The sequence below is a fragment of the Podarcis raffonei genome, chromosome 10 (assembly GCF_027172205.1).
Source record: "Podarcis raffonei isolate rPodRaf1 chromosome 10, rPodRaf1.pri, whole genome shotgun sequence".
NCBI classification, from domain to species: domain Eukaryota; kingdom Metazoa; phylum Chordata; class Lepidosauria; order Squamata; family Lacertidae; genus Podarcis; species Podarcis raffonei.
In genome coordinates, this window is record NC_070611.1 from 30,369,265 (window position 1) to 30,386,988 (window position 17,724).

The 17,724-nt window shown below is 38.4% G+C and overlaps 2 protein-coding genes across 6 annotated transcripts in view; one reads left to right on the plus strand and one right to left on the minus strand.

Moving 5' to 3' along the window:
* PPM1H (protein phosphatase, Mg2+/Mn2+ dependent 1H) overlaps nt 1–17,724 on the minus strand; it is a 233,822-nt gene that overhangs the window by 101,655 nt on the left and 114,443 nt on the right. The gene's annotated exons all lie outside the window — the stretch shown is intronic.
* Nucleotides 1–17,724, plus strand: part of MON2 (MON2 homolog, regulator of endosome-to-Golgi trafficking) — a 54,848-nt gene that overhangs the window by 27,899 nt on the left and 9,225 nt on the right. For 2 of the 5 annotated variants that reach the window (XM_053405877.1, XM_053405879.1), the window contains exons 16-30: nt 1,754–1,858; nt 2,827–2,907; nt 2,997–3,070; nt 3,152–3,242; nt 3,637–3,738; nt 7,221–7,331; nt 8,284–8,459; nt 9,506–9,668; nt 10,776–11,069; nt 11,839–12,037; nt 12,600–13,228; nt 15,601–15,654; nt 16,639–16,782; nt 17,272–17,289; nt 17,582–17,710. In XM_053405877.1, coding sequence (XP_053261852.1) covers nt 1,754–1,858; nt 2,827–2,907; nt 2,997–3,070; nt 3,152–3,242; nt 3,637–3,738; nt 7,221–7,331; nt 8,284–8,459; nt 9,506–9,668; nt 10,776–11,069; nt 11,839–12,037; nt 12,600–13,228; nt 15,601–15,654; nt 16,639–16,782; nt 17,272–17,289; nt 17,582–17,710 — 2,370 coding nt within the window. The remainder of the gene's footprint in view (nt 1–1,753; nt 1,859–2,826; nt 2,908–2,996; nt 3,071–3,151; nt 3,243–3,636; nt 3,739–7,220; nt 7,332–8,283; nt 8,460–9,505; nt 9,669–10,775; nt 11,070–11,838; nt 12,038–12,599; nt 13,229–15,600; nt 15,655–16,638; nt 16,783–17,271; nt 17,290–17,581; nt 17,711–17,724) is intronic. The other 3 variants (XM_053405880.1, XM_053405881.1, XM_053405882.1) reach the window with 3 other exon arrangements.

Genomic DNA, 17,724 nt, shown 5'->3' on the forward strand with positions numbered 1-17,724 from the left:
CCCTGTTTCCTGCATGCAGAGAAGGGGGAGCCCAGCTACACACCCATCTCTTCAGGTACCCTCCCAGCAGCAAGGTGGCCATTTTGGATGAGACAAGCCAGAGTGCCCAGTCTTGGGACTTTCATTGTCACTGTAGATTATTGTTCTGGCCCCTTCCTGCCTGTTCTTCCATCAGACATATACTTCTTCTATGAAACCAGTGCTAGGTTAGGAGCCTTGGTTTCCTTTCTAAGCTGACTGGATAGAGTACGTTCCCGCCTCTTTTACAGTATACAATTTCTGCTACTCTCTATTAGTCCTTTTAAGAGTTTCCCGAGGTAAGTAACTTGCCTCTTGTTGCTTTCTCTTGCCTTGCTTACCGGGATTTCGGTAGCAAAATAATTTGTCCTAACTTGAAGAATACCCATTCATTATGGCTGGATTGCTGTTCCTGTGCTCCCTTACATTAGAATCCATCCTGCTGCTTTGGATCTTAACCTTCCCTTTTCTATTATACTGCTGGTGAAGTGGGTGGTCATTCTATATTGCTATAATGTTCACTGATTCTTTCTTGGATGAGTCTTGCCTTTTTCATGTTTTGTTTTGTGTCCCCTCTTGCTATCATTCCATATACCTCCATTTGTTACTGTGAATTCTGTGGTCTGAATATCTAACAACGGTTAAGGAGAAAAGAAACTGCAGTTCCATACTATCCTTAAGTTTTAGCTGTCTAACTTAGCCCTGCTGCTACTCTCAATATGACCAAATTGAGAAGGAGATTGCTGTTTCATTCCTAAAATATTGAAAGACCATGTTTTACTATTAATGGGATAATACAGGTAGATATAGTAAAACATTCATGAGCTTATAGGAGATACACAGTGAGTTTGTGGTGCTAGGTTAAGATTGAGGTTGTTTTAATTTACTAGTTGCAAATATAAACATAATTTCTGCACTGGAAGGATGTTTCAGATTTCTAGAAATAATTCCTTAAAGTTAACAATATTTTTCTTTGATATCCTGTGTATGTAGATGAATCTACCAGCCAGAATAAAAGCTCTTTTCGACAGACCCAAAGTTTCAAAAGACCAGCCTTGTACTAAAATTCACAATAACAGGGCAACAAATGCAATGTACAATATGCATTCTCTGTGTCTATTGAGTGGCAAATGTTTGCTTATAACCCGGAGTTCTGCATCCATTGAAGTCAATGGGACCATGCTGAGGAAAGGCTGTGCAAATTTTTTTTCTTCAAACAATAGCTGTTTCTATTTCACAATATCAGTCACCTGTCTAGTAAATTTTAAAACTTGAAGTAAAACCTCAAATAAATAAATAAATAAATAAATAAATAAATAAAGGATGCCAAGAATTTCACTGAGTATATGCAGGTTTTACTTCAACACATTCTTTTGTATCCTGAACTGCATGTTTCCAGTTGGAAAGGAGAATCTTCTTTTTCTGCCCCATTTTCACTTGACAAGTAGAAAATAGCAGGACGAACTGGCTATCATAATGATTTGCATGTTGAAATAGAAATAGAAGGATTAAGAGGTTTGAATGAATTAAAATGGCTAGGTTCTTCCAGTGTCATTTAGCTGCTGTAATTTAACTCCAATGTAAATTCATCACATACATGTAGGTCTAGACAGAGGGGGGAAATAAAAGAACGGATTGCAGGGTTTCCATCATTGTGTTTGCTATTACCATTTTTTTCACAAATGCTATTATTTTCTCTACTTCGAAAATTCTAACTGTTTAAATGCTCTCCTAGCTTACTTCTAAGAATATACAGTGCATGAGGACATTACTTAGCTTGGCTCATTGTCATGGAGCTGTCCTTGGTACATCCTGGCAACTTGTGTTAGCTACTCTCCAGGTGAGTAATGGGTAATGCTTGATTTACCTTTCTTGACTTGCATTTTGTTTTAACTTCTTGGGTGGATATTCTCTTTGAGTGAAACTCTTTCCATGAAGCAGGTCAGCCCCACACAATTGTGTTTTTCAAACCTTTTGTAATTAAAGCATGGCGATTTTTGTAGCTTTACATGAACATGGTCAGCACTGCAGCTAATGAGCTTTTTGCTTCCCTTACCTTTCTGTGACTAAATGAAATGTACCCACAACTGTAATGAAGGTAGCCAAGTACCATAGTCGAGCTGGAAAAAAACCATCCACAGAACAGCTGGAGGATTCAAGTAGAATTTTTAAAGTTGGAATATTAGCATGTAATACACTTTGGGCAGATCCACACCAGACATTTAAAGCACACCCCACACACATTTAAAGCACACGACTTCCTCCAAAGAATCCTGAGAACTGTACTCTCATCCTCACAGAGCTACAATTGCCAGCACCCTTAACAAACTTTATCCCTCAGGATTCCTTGGGGGGGAGTAATGTGCTTTAAATGTGTATAGGATATGCTTGAAATGTATGATGTGGATCTGTCCTTGGTCAAAGAAGTGCAAACCTTGAAAAGTATTTTTTATGGCCTAGTTTGAATGTCACACTAACCCATAGTTTAAAACAAAAAAAAAATTGTTTAATGTAAATGAGAAGTGTGTTGGTGCATGCTCCTCTTACGTTCCCAGACCTGGAATTGTGGTTTGTTTCTTTTCAAACAAAGCACAGGCCTGAATTTGGACAATACAACAAGTCAAACTTTGGCTTGTTTCATGTGCAGCACGGCAAAATGCAAAAGAGAAGCACTGCAGAAATGTAGTGAAGTGTGCGGCACATTCTGTTCATTCACATAAACCCTTAGGTTGTTTTAAACTCTTGTTTAATGTTTAACTTGGACCTTTATCCAAGCACTTAAGTTTAAAAATGTGTTTTTCATTTCAGCATCTTGTATGGATTCTTGGTTTAAAGCCTGGTGTTGGAGGTGCTTTGAAGCCTGGAAGAGCTGTGGAAGGACCCAGCACCGTAAGAATTTGTTTACTGTGTAGCTGAATAAAGCACATTGTATTTTTATGTTATGCATTTGCTTACATAATTTAATTGTACCCTTTCAGGTTCTAACTACAGCTGTTATGACTGACTTACCAGTTATCTCGAACATACTTTCCAGGCTATTTGAAAGCTCACAGTAAGAGAACTGACTTTTAGATCACAATGTTTGTTTCTAATCCCTTTTGGCAATAGTTTTAATAATTGATTCTTCCCACAGGTACCTAGATGATGTTTCATTACATCATTTAATAAATGCACTTTGCTCCTTGTCGCTGGAAGCGATGGACATGGCCTATGGAAATAATAAGGTATGGTATATTTTATTCTGCTTTTCGGACATGCTTTATAAATTAAATAACTCCTAGCTTTGGAGTTTCTTGCAGTGCAATATATTATTTGTTAAGTCAGCATCATATAGAATGAATTGTGCTAATGATTCTACTACTGAATTTAGGGCATTATAACAACATGATATGTGAGCTTCACAGGAAGGTACAGTAATGCAATTGTTTATTTAAAGTTTAAATGTACCATATTAAAATGTGGCGAAACAGCAAATAGAAAGATTAGCATTAGGAACTAACTCAGAAAATGAGCTGTTTTAAAGAAGTAGAAATGCAGAGTATAAATACTTTAAATGGAAAAATATAATGCAATAGGTTTTTAAGTCAAGTGACTGTTTTAAATTCTGTTTATGCTTAGGAGCCATCACTGTTTGCTGTTGCTAAGTTGCTCGAAACAGGACTAGTTAACATGCATAGGATTGAAATTTTATGGAGACCACTGACTGGCCATCTCCTAGAGGTAAACAATATTTTTATAACCTTTAGGTGAACCTTTATATTTTTCCTCTGTGGTATTAAAAATTAAAAACATAAGGGTTTTTTTTTGAAAGCCAATTATTCTACATTGGTTTTTAATGTCATCTTATTTTCTAATCTGTTTCTAGATTATTTTTTGTTTCTTATAGAATTTGCATTGTTTTCCCCTCAACACTATTTAAGTGTGGGTTCTATAGCTTCTTATTAAATCAAACTGTTTTGATGATGTTGAAAAGCAGAGCCCAGGCAAGTTGACATATCATACTTAAAGGCATACATCTGCAAAGGCAGAAATAAAGGTGTAGTATCTAAGAAAATATTACAAAATGTAGACAGAGGAACATAATACTTACAGTGCAATCCTGTGTATGTTTACTCAGATGTAGTACCAGTGTGTTCAGTTGGACTTAATTCTAGGTAAGTGGGATGGTGCTGTCAAACTGATTTTAATAATCTCAAATGAAAAGGCACCTCTTATTGTATCCTTGACGTCAGTAGAGACTGGAGCTACTCTTCCTGGTAACCAGTTATGTTCCATTCTAGTTCTAGGCTTAGGAGTTTCCCATGATATCATTTACTGTAAAGAGAATGTGCATGCAAAGAATGCTGGAAGCTTGGAAGCAGAGGGGCGGAATTCATTTACCTCTATCAAAGAGGACTCTATTGTTCACTTCCTTTGATATATCTAATATTGAGCTGTCTAAGGACTTTTGGTACAAGGCTGTGTGTGTGCCTGAGTACTTTACCTCCTGGTAGGATGTTGATTAGGTTGGAAAGGATCCACATGATAGTTGCAATGTTCTCATGCATACCATAGTGATTTCAAATAAGTCACTTGTGCTAGTATAGTCATCACCTGGGAAGATATTATGCACATGTCTGTTCATAAGTCAAATATTAGTCTTACTTAACTGCTTATGAATGGTTTGTCATATATGGATTTAAGTGCACATATGTGTAATCCCATCCTATAGAAACACTTATGGGAATCACTTGTCAGAAGCTGTTTCATAATTGCAAATTAGTGAAGGAAGCATCCTGATGATACATAGGAATATTGCTCTTTATACAATTAGGATAAAGTAGTTGTCTGTTCTAGTTATTACATGGCTGGCTAAAATGCCAGGATTACCGTAACAGAAAAATGCATAGACATTTGCAGTCTGTGTAAAATGTTGTCTTTTTAAGTTGTCAGTAAAAGTTTGGTTATAGTTAACAAATGTATATATAAAATAGAAACACAATGAGTTTCACTGGCTAAAATGGAAGGACTTGTACTACCATTTATACTGAATTGAATGAAAAAACTCACAAAATTCTCATATCTTAATTTCAAACTGGATCCTACTGGAAAATGCAGTTTTGGATTTAAATTCCATAGCAGGGGTGGCCAACTCTCAAGAGACTGCGATCTACTTTCAGAATTACAGTAAAAACTGGCAATTCTCTGGGGAGTTCAGCTCAAAGTTGTTGAGCTTTTCTTAGGGAGGGGAAAAACCAGTTTTGAGGGGGTTAAAAAACTTTATTGGGACAAAGGGGTCAAGTCACTCATAAAAAGATCACTATGGATTAAGAAAGCTCCATCTTCCCTTCCAGAGATCAAACAACAATGGAGGGCGGGGCAGGGCTGGAGTCAGTTTTAGCGACACTAAGGAAAAGGAGCCAGAGATCTACCAAAACCTCGCAGGGATCTACCAGTAGATCGCAATCGACCTGTTGGACATCCCTGTTCTATAGGACTGACCAACACCCTTTCTTTTAAGTTTATTTGTGGAGCTTTCCTTTTCCTTGATAAGTAATAAGGGTGTTTTATAGAATGTTAGGTTTTATATTCTAATGGTTGAAAAAAATATAAATCCAAGATGATCTGACAGGTGGTGATTCTCCACAATGGGGTTTTTCAGCCCAAAGACTGCATTCTCACATGGGCGTTATTCTGGAGAACCACATACAGTCAAACCTCGGTTCCCGAACGGCTCCGTTTTTGAATGCTTCGGCTCCTGAACGCTGAAAACCCAGAAGTAAATGCTCTTGTTTTTGAATGTTTTTTGGAAGCCGAACAGCTTACAAGCCCCCCCCCCTTTTTTTTCTCCATTGACTTTGCCGACCACCCTTTGAATCCTCAGTTGTCGGACATTTCGGACATCTAACAGTCTTCCAGAATGGATTACATTTGACAACCGAGGTTTAACTCTATGAATGGAGGGCAGGGCCAGAGGCAAAAGTGGGTGGAGCACAAGATGTGACTCTTACCTTTATACACTAGACTACATTCCAGCCCCATGAAAGTCAGATAAAGAGTGTGTGCGTACACCCACACACACCTACACTCCTGCTGCTATCCAGGCAATCAAGATTTATTTTCATAGCAGTCAGTCAAGCAGAAGGAGGGCATGGAAATAGAACCAGGAAGAGATGTGGCCTGGGGTGAATGCATGACCTAGGGGGGAGCCCAGGTGACCAGATAAAGAGACATGGAGTCCCACATTCCTGGGACACCCCTTCCCCCCCCCCCAGCCGTGGCTCTGTAGCAAGGAGGGAAATGCATGTATGGATTTGGGGAAATTTCTGCAGTATCTCTTTTTAACATGCAGTGTATATCTCTTTTTCACACAGGATTAGCAAATGAACTTTTTCACATTTTTAGGATTGATAGGCATCATAAAAGTGGTTTTGTTTTAGAGGCTTGACAAACAATAAGGCTTTTCCCCCTTGGAGAAATAGATCAGTTCTCAACATCTATTTTACAATATTACAGCACCATTCTAATCACACAGGACCCACTTTGGAAACACTGTATCTCTGTATTAAAACTGTTTATGGTGTAAAGCTCAGTGATGATATATTAAAGATTATTGCTCGCTGTCTTGGTTTCATATTTTTTTACTTCTTCCCTACTGCTTCCTCTCTCTTTTTATGCAGAAGGTAAGTTTTTCTTGCAAGTTTGTCTTCCTTGTTTACTGTTTGACTTTGTGCTAATGAGTGAATCTTTTCATTTTGCTGTTTGATGGCAATAGATCATATTGTAAAAGCTCATAAGGAAAAAGATTGAGCTGCAAAGAGAGATTTTGATATACATAGAATGACTCATTTGTAGCTTAGGGCCAGCTTGCACAGTTGGTAAATCTGCAATCACATATATCATTGGAATTGGATAGAGAATTTATTAAGATACAAAACATCTAAACCTAGAATTAATTATTAGTCAAATAAGAAATATGTATCTTGTATTTCCTATTTTCAGAAGCCACATGAGATAAGAATGACAAAGCACCATGCATGCTGAAAGGGCCGCAGAAATTACTATTAATATAATAACACAGCAATTGTTGTATATATGTACCAGATCAGCTTATGGTTATCAGTATTTTAAAAGAATTCATAGATTGAAAACCTATTATTAATGTTGAATGTTTATTAATGTGCATTCCGGCTTGAATAAAGGAAGCTATATTGTATATTTAGGTTTGCCAACATCCAAACTCACGGATGAGGGAATGGGGAGCAGAAGCTTTAACGTCTCTCATCAAGGCTGGGCTGACATTTAACCATGATCCTTCACTCTCTCAGAACCAGGTGAAATAATGCTCCGGGAAATAAAAAATCTTCTGGAAGTTATGCTCCATAGCAAGCAGTCATCGTGTAATTTATATTAATTGTCAATAAGAATCAGAAGTTACTTTCCACAGTTTTGTGCATTGTTAGCTACGTAATGAATATATAGCTGGAATGTCTGTGCTTCTGGAATTTCCCATCCTACATAGCTGACTTGTAGGAGTCAAGGCTGCTCTTCCAGCCAGCAGGTGGCTGTTTGTTGGGTTAAATAGCAGTGCTGTCCTATGTGCGCTGATTCGGACCTAAGGGGCTTACTCCTAAGTTAGTCAGTGTAGAACTGGAACCCCAGTATTATGTTACAGTAGCTTCGTACCTAGCTAGGTGGATACCAGAACGGTATGTTGGCTCCCAACCTAGAGGTTGTAGGGTTGCTTCTGTTTCTGTTTCTTTGTTCTGCTCACTATTTTTTACAAGATTCAGCACTACAGTAAACAGGAGGCTTTATTGCAGAATGGAGGTTGTGGGGTATTAGGGGAATTGGGTCGAGCAATGATGAGGCAATAACCCAGGCATCTTGTGTGGACTTTTCACTGTATTTGAGTAAGCAGCAGGAGACACAGACAGCTGGTGGCTACTAGGCAATTATATTTTCCCACTCTCTTCTCCTCTCTTCTAACCCTTTTGGCACAGATCTGACTGCAGCTATACTTCTAGTGATGATACGCTAGAAAAGTAGCTGCTTGCCAGGATCTTTTGAGTTGAGGCAGCTGGCAGTACTGCCTAGGCTAAATTTAGGCTGGAGACCACCTGATGTAGAATTTCAGTGTTTCGCTTTCTGTCCCTCCGCAGCTGCCACTGGTGTCCAATAGGTCCCTGCCTCCCCACTGAGCTTGTCACTTCTGTGTATGATGCTGTTTAGCTTCAAGATGCTTTAGTAACTAAAGTTCAGTCTCTACTTGCCTTTTATTTCTAGAGACTTCAGTTGCTGCTTCTAAATCCACTGAAAGAACTGTCAAACATCAATCACCCTGATATTAGGCTCAAGCAACTGGAATGTGTGCTACAGATTTTGCAAAGCCAGGGTGACAGTCTAGGGCCTGGGTGGCCCTTGGTACTTGGAGTCATGGGAGCAATCAGAAGTGATCAGGGGTGAGTTTCTTGAAGCCAAGATGCAAACATTTACTATTGCTAATCTTCATTGCTGCTTCCGTTTTTTAGGTCACTTTGTGGTACTGCTCCATAGTCTTATTTTTTAATAATTATTGCACCAAATTATTGTGCAAAATATAGTAACCTCATTCCTAGGGTAACAAGTTCTTTTGTGGCTCTAGCACATAACTAAAAAAATTAAATATTCTGATGTCCTCTAAGCTTCATCTTTTTGCACCTAGTGTTTATATGAAAAGAAAAGCTGCTTATTTTCACCCAAACTTTATAACCTTTTAGCTAATACTCTCAAATATAAACCTTAAATGTATTTAGTGCATTGTGGTTTGTTCTTGCTTCTGTAAAGTGAATGATCTATTCCACACATACAATACATTGCATGATGGTCATTTGAAAGTCGAAGAGAATGGTGGTATTACATGTGACAAGCCATTAATGTGTAGACTTGCCAGTTCCATACAACTAAAAGGTAAAGGACCCCTGGACCGTTAGGTCCAGTGTGGCGCTCATCTTGCTTCAAGCTGAGTGAGCCGGTGTTTGTCCACTGACAGCTTTCCGGTCATGTGGCCAGAATGACTAAACCACTTCTGGCACAACAGAACACCGTGACGGAAGCCAGAGCACACAGAAATGCCATTTACCTTCCCACCGCAGCAGTATTTATTTATCTACTTGCACTGGTGTGCTTTCGAACTGCTAGGTTGGCAGAAGCTGGGGCAGAGCAATTGGAGGTCACCCCATCATGGGGATTCAAACTGTTGACCTTCCGATCTGCAAACCCAAGAGGTTCAGTGGTTTAGACCACAGTGCCACCCATGTCCCATAATTTGGTGGAGGGGATTGGCTTCCTTGAGCATGTTAAAAATGGACAGGTCTGTAGAGTAAGCAGCTAAGCACAAAGAGTTTGACTGATGCAGAGCTACCATGTATCTAGTTGAATGTATCAATTGGGCAATCATCTGTTTGGTAGTATGATATTTTATGACCATTTGATAAACCTAGAAATTTTTGTTTTGCTTTGTTAATAGAGAGTCTCTAATAAGGACTGCCTTCCAGTGCCTACAGTTGGTTGTGACTGACTTCTTGCCAACGATGCCATGTACTTGCCTACAGATTGTTGTAGATGTTGCTGGAAGCTTTGGGCTTCACAATCAAGAACTCAACATTAGCTTAACATCAATTGGTCTCTTGGTGAGTGTTTAGTTTAATCCCTAGCTGTGAACCTTTACTTTCTAATGTTTAGCATTATTTTGCATAATTTAACAGAGAGATTGACTTTTAAGTAAATGTGCAAAGGACTGCTCTGTAAGACTTGGACTGCATACACACACCATACATTTAAAGTGCATTCCCGCCCCCAAAAAAGAATCCTGGGAATTGTAGTTTACGCCGACAGAGCTACAACTCCTTAACAAATGGCAGCTCCAAGGTTTTTATGTTTCAGATATTGAGAAAAGCAATTCCTGATTCATTGATACAAAATTGAAGGAATTGGTGTGCAAGTTCCAGAAAACATATTCTATGGTGTTGAGATTTTTGGAACTGATTGGACACAGCTTTCAGGAGAAATAAGTGTCAAGTTCCATTGATTTTTGGTGTAATTTAAGCCAGTTCTGCTTTCTCTGGGTTGTGCTTATTAGTTAGAATCAGGCACCCGGTAGGAAAAGCTGAGTCCATTGAGATGAAAGATAAGTCTTTCTTTGGAAAACTAAAGTATTTCAAGTAACAGGTTCTGTCCTGTATAAATTAATAATGAGCACAACTGTTCTAACACCTTTTTGCCAGAAATGAGTAAGAGGAGCATCAGCATGACATACTTTGAGTATTATTTTGTCCCAAATAAAATATGGTTTATCGTTAAGTGTGCAGCAGGATTGAAATTGTAGCCTGGTCTTTTATTTATTTCTTGTTTAGGATTATAATTCACCGGTCAACCAGAATATGTTCTTAGATGTAACCCCTTGCTGCAGGATTTATTCATTCATTCATTTACACTTGTTCCTTTATTTTTAAAAAATGAAACCCAAAGCAGCATCAAAGAATTAAGACAACTTTGCTGTTTAAAGTAGTATTTAAAACCAGCTACCATAAAAACGCATTTAAAAGGGAACTCAATTTAGCACTCCAGCAACACTTCTCAAAACCTTCCTGCATAAAAATGTGAAACCTAGCCAGCAAAACTAGTACTAGCATGGAGCTTGGCACAATTTTTAGGGTAATTAGTTCAACAGGATAGCTGCCACCCTTCTCTGTGCTCTGTAAACATAATTTATGAAGATGCATTCTTTGTTTTTGCAGTGGAACATTTCAGACTATTTCTTCCAAAGAGGTGAAATTATTGAAAAAGATCTGAACAAAGAGGAAGCATTGCTACAGAAGCAAGCAGAAGAAAAAGGAATAGCACTGAACCGTCCTTTTCACCCAGCGCCACCCTTTGACTGCCTTTGGCTATGTCTGTATGCCAAACTAGGGGAGCTCTGTGTAGATCCACGGCCTGCCGTGAGAAAGAGTGCTGGGCAGACCTTATTCTCTACAATTGGTGCTCATGGAACTTTACTTCAGCACTCAACGTGGCACACAGTTATTTGGAAGGTACAATACGAAAACCACACATCTTAAAACAGTAATATCACAACTGTGTCTTATCCTAGTTGTATTTATGTGTGTTTGATATTCTTTTTTTTCAGTTTCAATTATCTTGGCTACAACGTATAATTTACTGCAAGAGGAAATTGCCCTATTCTCTATTGGTCCTTAGTGCCCAATCCATTTGTTTGACTTTCTGCCAGCTTTTGCCAAGTAATTCAGTGGGCTTTAGCCTTTCCAGACATATAACCTACTTTAAACTGCAACATGGGCTTCTTAATAATTTGCCTTATAGATGCACAACTTCCTTCTCATACATAATCTATTTTTCCTTTCTGTCTCTCTTATCTCAACATTCATGACATTCTGCTTCATGTGCATCTTAGCTAAGATGGAAGCTGTGCAGTTTTTGAAAAATGTGCTTCCACATTTTCTACAAAGTCACTGATACTGGAACACACCTTTATGAACTCCCATTGCAGGCATGTTGCGGCAAATACTTTTTGAGAAACATAGTGGCGTGCTTGTCAGTGCAGACTATTTTAAGTGTGGTTGTGAACTTCCAGGTGAACATGGTGTTGAAATGTACTAATACTTCTGAGCAAGCATCTATAGGCTTAAAATGTTGGTGTTGGTAAAGTTAAGTAAACTGGAATCTTTCACATACTTCGCCTGAGGAAGAAAATAACTTGCCCACATTTTTGTTTATTATTTTGTAAGCTTCAGTTACAAGACACGGCTAGACTATTAAGTTCTGGAATGCTTTGTTTTATAGGTTCTGTTTCATTTGCTGGATCGAGTAAGGGAGTCGTCTACAACGGCTGATAAAGAGAAGATTGAGTCTGGTGGTGGCAATATCCTCATTCACCATTCAAGAGATACAGCAGAGAAACAGTGGGCTGAAACATGGGTGTTAACGTTGGCTGGAGTAGCTAGAATATTTAACACAAGGAGATACCTGCTACAGTCCTTAGGTATAATGTCTTCTTTGCATGTTTATGGCCAGTGAATATTTTTATTTGGGCAGGGGAAGATCCCACAGTTATAGGTTGATTTATTTTATTTATTAAGATTTGCATCCCGCCATGCTTCATAAAATAATCTCAGAACAGGTCACAACACACCCTCTGCTGCCTGGCCTTATCCGGCCTCCTCTAGAGGGTGGGGTATGCTAGTCCTGCCTTTTTATAAATATGAATGCATTTTTAGCTTTTACTCTGTTTTAGTTTTTTCGAATGTGCTATTTTTGTAAGTCACTTTGAGTTACATTTTGTAAAAAAAAGAAAAGCAACTAATAAGTGCAAATAATATACTGCATATTCTGTAACCACAGATCTTTGGCAGGCATAAATGCTGCCTTGTAACAGTGTGTTCTTGGTTATATAGCACACCTATCCTCTGATTTCTCCTGCTGAGCTTTTTTCTTACGAAGTATCGTCATTATTATGCCACTTACTAAACGTCACTTTTAAAAAGGAGAAGGGAGGGCATGATAATGAAATGGACCACTTTCTGAAACTTCTTTTTCCCCAACAGGAGATTTTTCTCAAGCTTGGGATGTCCTCCTTGATCACATCCAGTCAGCTGCACTCAGCAAAAACAATGAAGTTTCTCTGGCTGCTTTGAAAAGCTTTCAGGAAATCTTACAAATTGTGTCCCCTGTTAGAGAAACTGAAAAACCTGACACACCACCTGCTATTAATATGCCTGTGCCTGTGCTCATAGGAACAGTGACTGCCACTGGCCTTGGAAGATCTTTTATGAGAACTGATTCTATAGGAGAAAGGATTGGAAGGTATAATGTTGCGGAACCTCCTGTAATAACAGATGAAATTGAAGACTTGAATCTTTGGTGGGCTGCCTGGAACAGCTGGTTTAGGATTGGCTCAGAAAGCACAAAGCCTCCAGTTTCTTGCGATAAAATGACTTTTATCCCCAGCCAGCCTTTTCTAACAGCTTTAATACAGATATTCCCAGCCCTTTACCAGCACATCAAAACAGGTTTCAGTATGGACGATCTCCAAAAATTGGGTGTTATTCTACATGGTGCAGTTTCTGTTCCAATCAGTTCAGATGCATCCCCTTTCATCCTGCCATCATACACGGAGGCAGTTCTAACAAGTTTGCAAGAAGCGGTTCTAACAGCTTTAGATGTCTTACAAAAGGTAATAATGTAGTTTTTAAATTCTTTCTGAAAGGCAGACACTCAACTTCATATTGCCATCTATAATGCGAATAGGTTAAATATTGGTAGATAGAATTGGCAACGCTAATAGTTTTATAAGGTACTTTTGCTCCTTGAGAGCCTCTTCCAGGCCTGTCTTTTCTGCTTGCTGTAGGTTTCTTCCTGTTCAAACGTGACTTCAGCAGATTATATTTGCAGTTAGGTCATCTTCATAAAGTTGTTGAATCAGACGTTCATACAGAATTGCAGTGAACCAAGAATAATTGTGTATGATATTTTAAAGAAAATGTTGATTTTGTGAGAGGCACAGGTGGCTTATGGGTTAAGAGTCAGCAGCTGATACTGTCAACCATAAGCTTTAAGGCTCCCTTTACACACAGAATCCCTTGGAAGCCAAGACAGAGCCACCAGCAGCCTTTTGATAAAAAATTAGCCATACTCATATGAAGAAGGAAGGAGTATCATGCTAAATGCAGCAACCATTCTGTAGCCTCACTGTGGTGCCACTTATTCCACTCAATGTGCATAGAACACATCGTATTTATGTTTGCATTGCGGTGTGAGGGGGTTGGAAAGTTATTTCAAGTAATAAATATAGAGGACACAGAGACAAAGAAAATTGCCTACTTATAGGAATAAGCTCGCAGTAATAAATATCATGGGGGGACGCAGGTGGCACTGTGGGTTAAACCACAGAGCCTAGGACTTGCTGATCAGAAGGCTGGTGGTCCGAATCCCCATGACGGAGTGAGCTCCCATTGCTCAGTCCCTGCTCCTGCCAACCTAGCAGTTCAAAAGCACCTCAAAGTGCAAGTAGATAAATAGGTACCACGCCGGCGGGAAGGTAAACGGCGTTTCCGTGCGCTGCTCTGGTTCTCCAGAAGCGGCTTAGTCATGCTGGCCACATGACCCAGAAGCTGTACGTCGGCTCCCTCGGCCAATAAAGTAAGATGAGCACTGCAACCCCAGAGTCGGCCACAACTGGACCTAATGGTCAGGGGTCCCTTTACTATTACCTTTAATAAATATCATGAGCTGGTTGGTAATATTGAGGAGAAAGTAGTGCACTGAGAAACAGGAGAAGCGAGTTTCCATCACTGCTGAACCAGTTATGTTGCTGTGCAATGTGAACATTTTGAGACGCCCAGGGTGAAAAAAGATGGCAACCCCTCATAGGAATAGTTTATTTCCCACTGGTCACACACTACTATAAGTCTTACTTGTGGACTACATAACACTGTGAGAAACATACATTATAAGTATTGAATTGGTGTCTAACCTGTGGAAAAGGGAGACGTTGGAGTGTGTGTGAATTTAATCCACTTCTTTTGATGACATCATGTTATGCCATTGTCAAGGACAGTGAAGATCTAACAAAGCATAGGATTCAGACTAAGCTCTGCTCTGCACCTGCAACACCCTGAAATCCACTTCTTTTTGTCACATGCACTGGCATTGTGTACCACCATCACAACCATAACATTATATAAGATTGTATTTTACGCAGAGTGGAATTTTAGTTGAGTTCCCATCTGTTTAGTATAATTTAAGGATAAGATTGTACTGAGAGTTCTTATTTGATCTTATTTTTAAATGTTCTATTGTGGAATAAATGCTGAGCACAGGGTGGATAACAATGATTTTTTTAAAAAGTAATAATAAAAAAATTGGATTTTAAAAAATTTAAATCGGATTTTTTTTATTTAAATCAGATTTTTAAAATAAAATACCTTTGGAGGAAAAATATTTCTAAGGATAGTTTTCTGTTTAAGTTACATTATAGTCCAAAGGCTATTCATTAGGAAATAAGGATTTGTTTTAAGCTTTTCATGTGTTCCAAAATTCAATCTAATTTTTTTAAAAAACAAAACCAAACCGTTTAACTATATCAGTAAGCAAACATGGATACATATGCTATAATGTTATTGTTTTAGTTAAATAAACTGTTTAAATTTTTATTAAGGAAATCATTATTTTTCTCCTTCCAATAAAGTACAGCAGAAAAGTTGTCCAAATATAAACAGTTAACTTACTGAACCTCACAATAATTTCATAATTATCTGTCTATGTATTTCTAATAGTATAACCAAATCAGTAATTTTTGATATAACTGTAAAAACTACTCTGAAAATTTATTATTCCAAAAATGAAACCTTCATCTGGTTGTAGATATTAAGATTATACCAGCAAGAATGAGTCTTTCTGCAAAAAACATGATTTAAATCAAGTCTTACTGACTAGTGATTTACATCAAGTCTTACTGACTCGTGATTTAAATCAAATCCACCCTGGCAGAGCAGTTACCAAGTTAACCCCAGCAATTGATGCGTATTTTCTGTTATAATATTACAGAACACCCCTTCTGAACGCTGTTGTCACAGTTCCACAGACTGGAATGCATCCAATGTATGTTTTGTGTGTGCTAGCTAGTAGTTTGTTGACCCTTTCTTCATGCTTCGGAAACTAAATGCCCACAGCGTCTCAGATTCTTGTAACACATGCTTTCAAATTGTTGACAGTGTGTATGTGTGTTGTGGCCGGGAAGAGAGATACTTCGTAACCAAAATCAAACTTAATCATCGTCGCAACAAACAGAGGTTGGGCTTGATGGCCTTTAAGGTCCCTTCCATTTCTATCATTCCATACAATATATGGCCAGAACCCTCTTGTTTGTGTGCTTATGCCATATACAGTGGTACCTCGGGTTACATATGCTTCAGGTTACATACACTTCAGGTTACAGACTCCGCTAACCCAGAAATAGTACCTTGGGTTAAGAACTTTGCTTCAGGATGAGAACAGAAATCGTGCAGCAATGGTGCAGCAGCAGCAGGAGGCCCCATTAGCTAAAGTGGTACCTCAGGTTAAGAACAGTTTCAGGTTAAGAACGGACCTCCAGAACGAATTAAGTTCTTAACCCAAGGTACCACTGTACTGTTGATAAGAATATAATAAGAGGTCTGCTGGATCAGACCAAAGTCCCACCATCTAGCCTAGCATCCTATTCTCCCAGTAGACAACCAGATGCCTCTGGGAAGTTCGCAAGCAGGACCTAAGTGCAGCAGAACTCTCCCCACTTGTGAGTCCCAGGAATCGGTATTCAGATAAATACTGCCTCTGATGGTGGAGGTAGGACATAGCAATTCTGGCTATCAGCCTTTGATACACTTCTCCATGAATCTGATTCTTTTAAAGCCATACAAGTTTGTCATTCTAACTACATCTTGTGATAGCGAATTCCATAGTTCAACCAGGTGCTTTGTGAGGGAGGTAATTTCTTTTATCTGCCCTGAATCTTTTTAAACGGAGCTTTATTGAATGGCCCTGAGTTGCATTATTGCGTGCTTTATGTTTCTAGAAATATTAATGCTTCCGTTTTGCTTCTTATAGGCCATATGTGTGGGTTCAGAAAGCATGCAAATAATGTATCCTGCTATCTTTGATCAGTTGCTGGCATTTGTTGAATTTTCCTGTAAACCACCGCAATATGGACAGCTAGAAACAAAGCACATTGCAAATGCAAAATACAATCAGGTGAGGTGTGTTGAATTTTAGCAGTCTGTTTTTGAGGTCACTGGCTTCCAGATATGATCAGCTTTGCATGAGTTATTTAAATGCCATCGTTTTCCTGCATTTGGACATTTGTGTTATCAACTAATTTAATAAATGTTTGCTGGTTTTTCATTTCAAGTTCTTTCCTTTTTTTTCTTGTTACCTTTCCATTTTGAGACTGCATTCTATTAGAAAAGAAAACTATACATTTGTAGTGAAAACTAGCAAAATATATCTATATTAGCCTAACAAAGTTGCTTTAATCAACCTGCACTCAGTTTTGCATTCTAAATTTTCCTGTTAGGCTCTCTTTTCATTCTTCTGTTTTGTGATACCATTGCCTTGAATGCATTACAATACTAATCATACTCAACAGAAGAATGAGTCATCAGAATTTTAATAGATACTGTGTGTATGTGTATTAATTTTCCCTTATTCTGTTTATCATGCAACACAATGGAATCACAATAGATACAACTGTTTGCACCGGTGAGTTCAAATTCTTTAAAGATTGTGCTTAGTCTTCTTGCTGCATAAATTGCAACATTTCACTTGCTTAAAAATTACTTTTAAATTTCAATTGTGCACCCCTATTCTCAATTCTGTATGTGTGAGGGCTTGGAAGATTTCTTTTTGTAAGTTTTTCATGGATCAAATAATTTTCCTTGTGGAATTTTCAAAATTTTTTGCATGGCATCAAAATAGGTCCATTACAGGATTTGTTTTTTTCAAATAGTCTTGTTTCTCTACATGCACTGATGTCCCAATCTTACTTTTCTAGGCAGAGTGGGTAGCATTGAATTATGTACCATTTGCTGAGAGGTCTTTAGAAGTTGTAGTAGACCTGTACCAAAAGACAGCTTGTCACAAAGCTGTTGTAAATGAGAGAGTTCTTCAAAATATTATCAAGGTAAATATTCATAT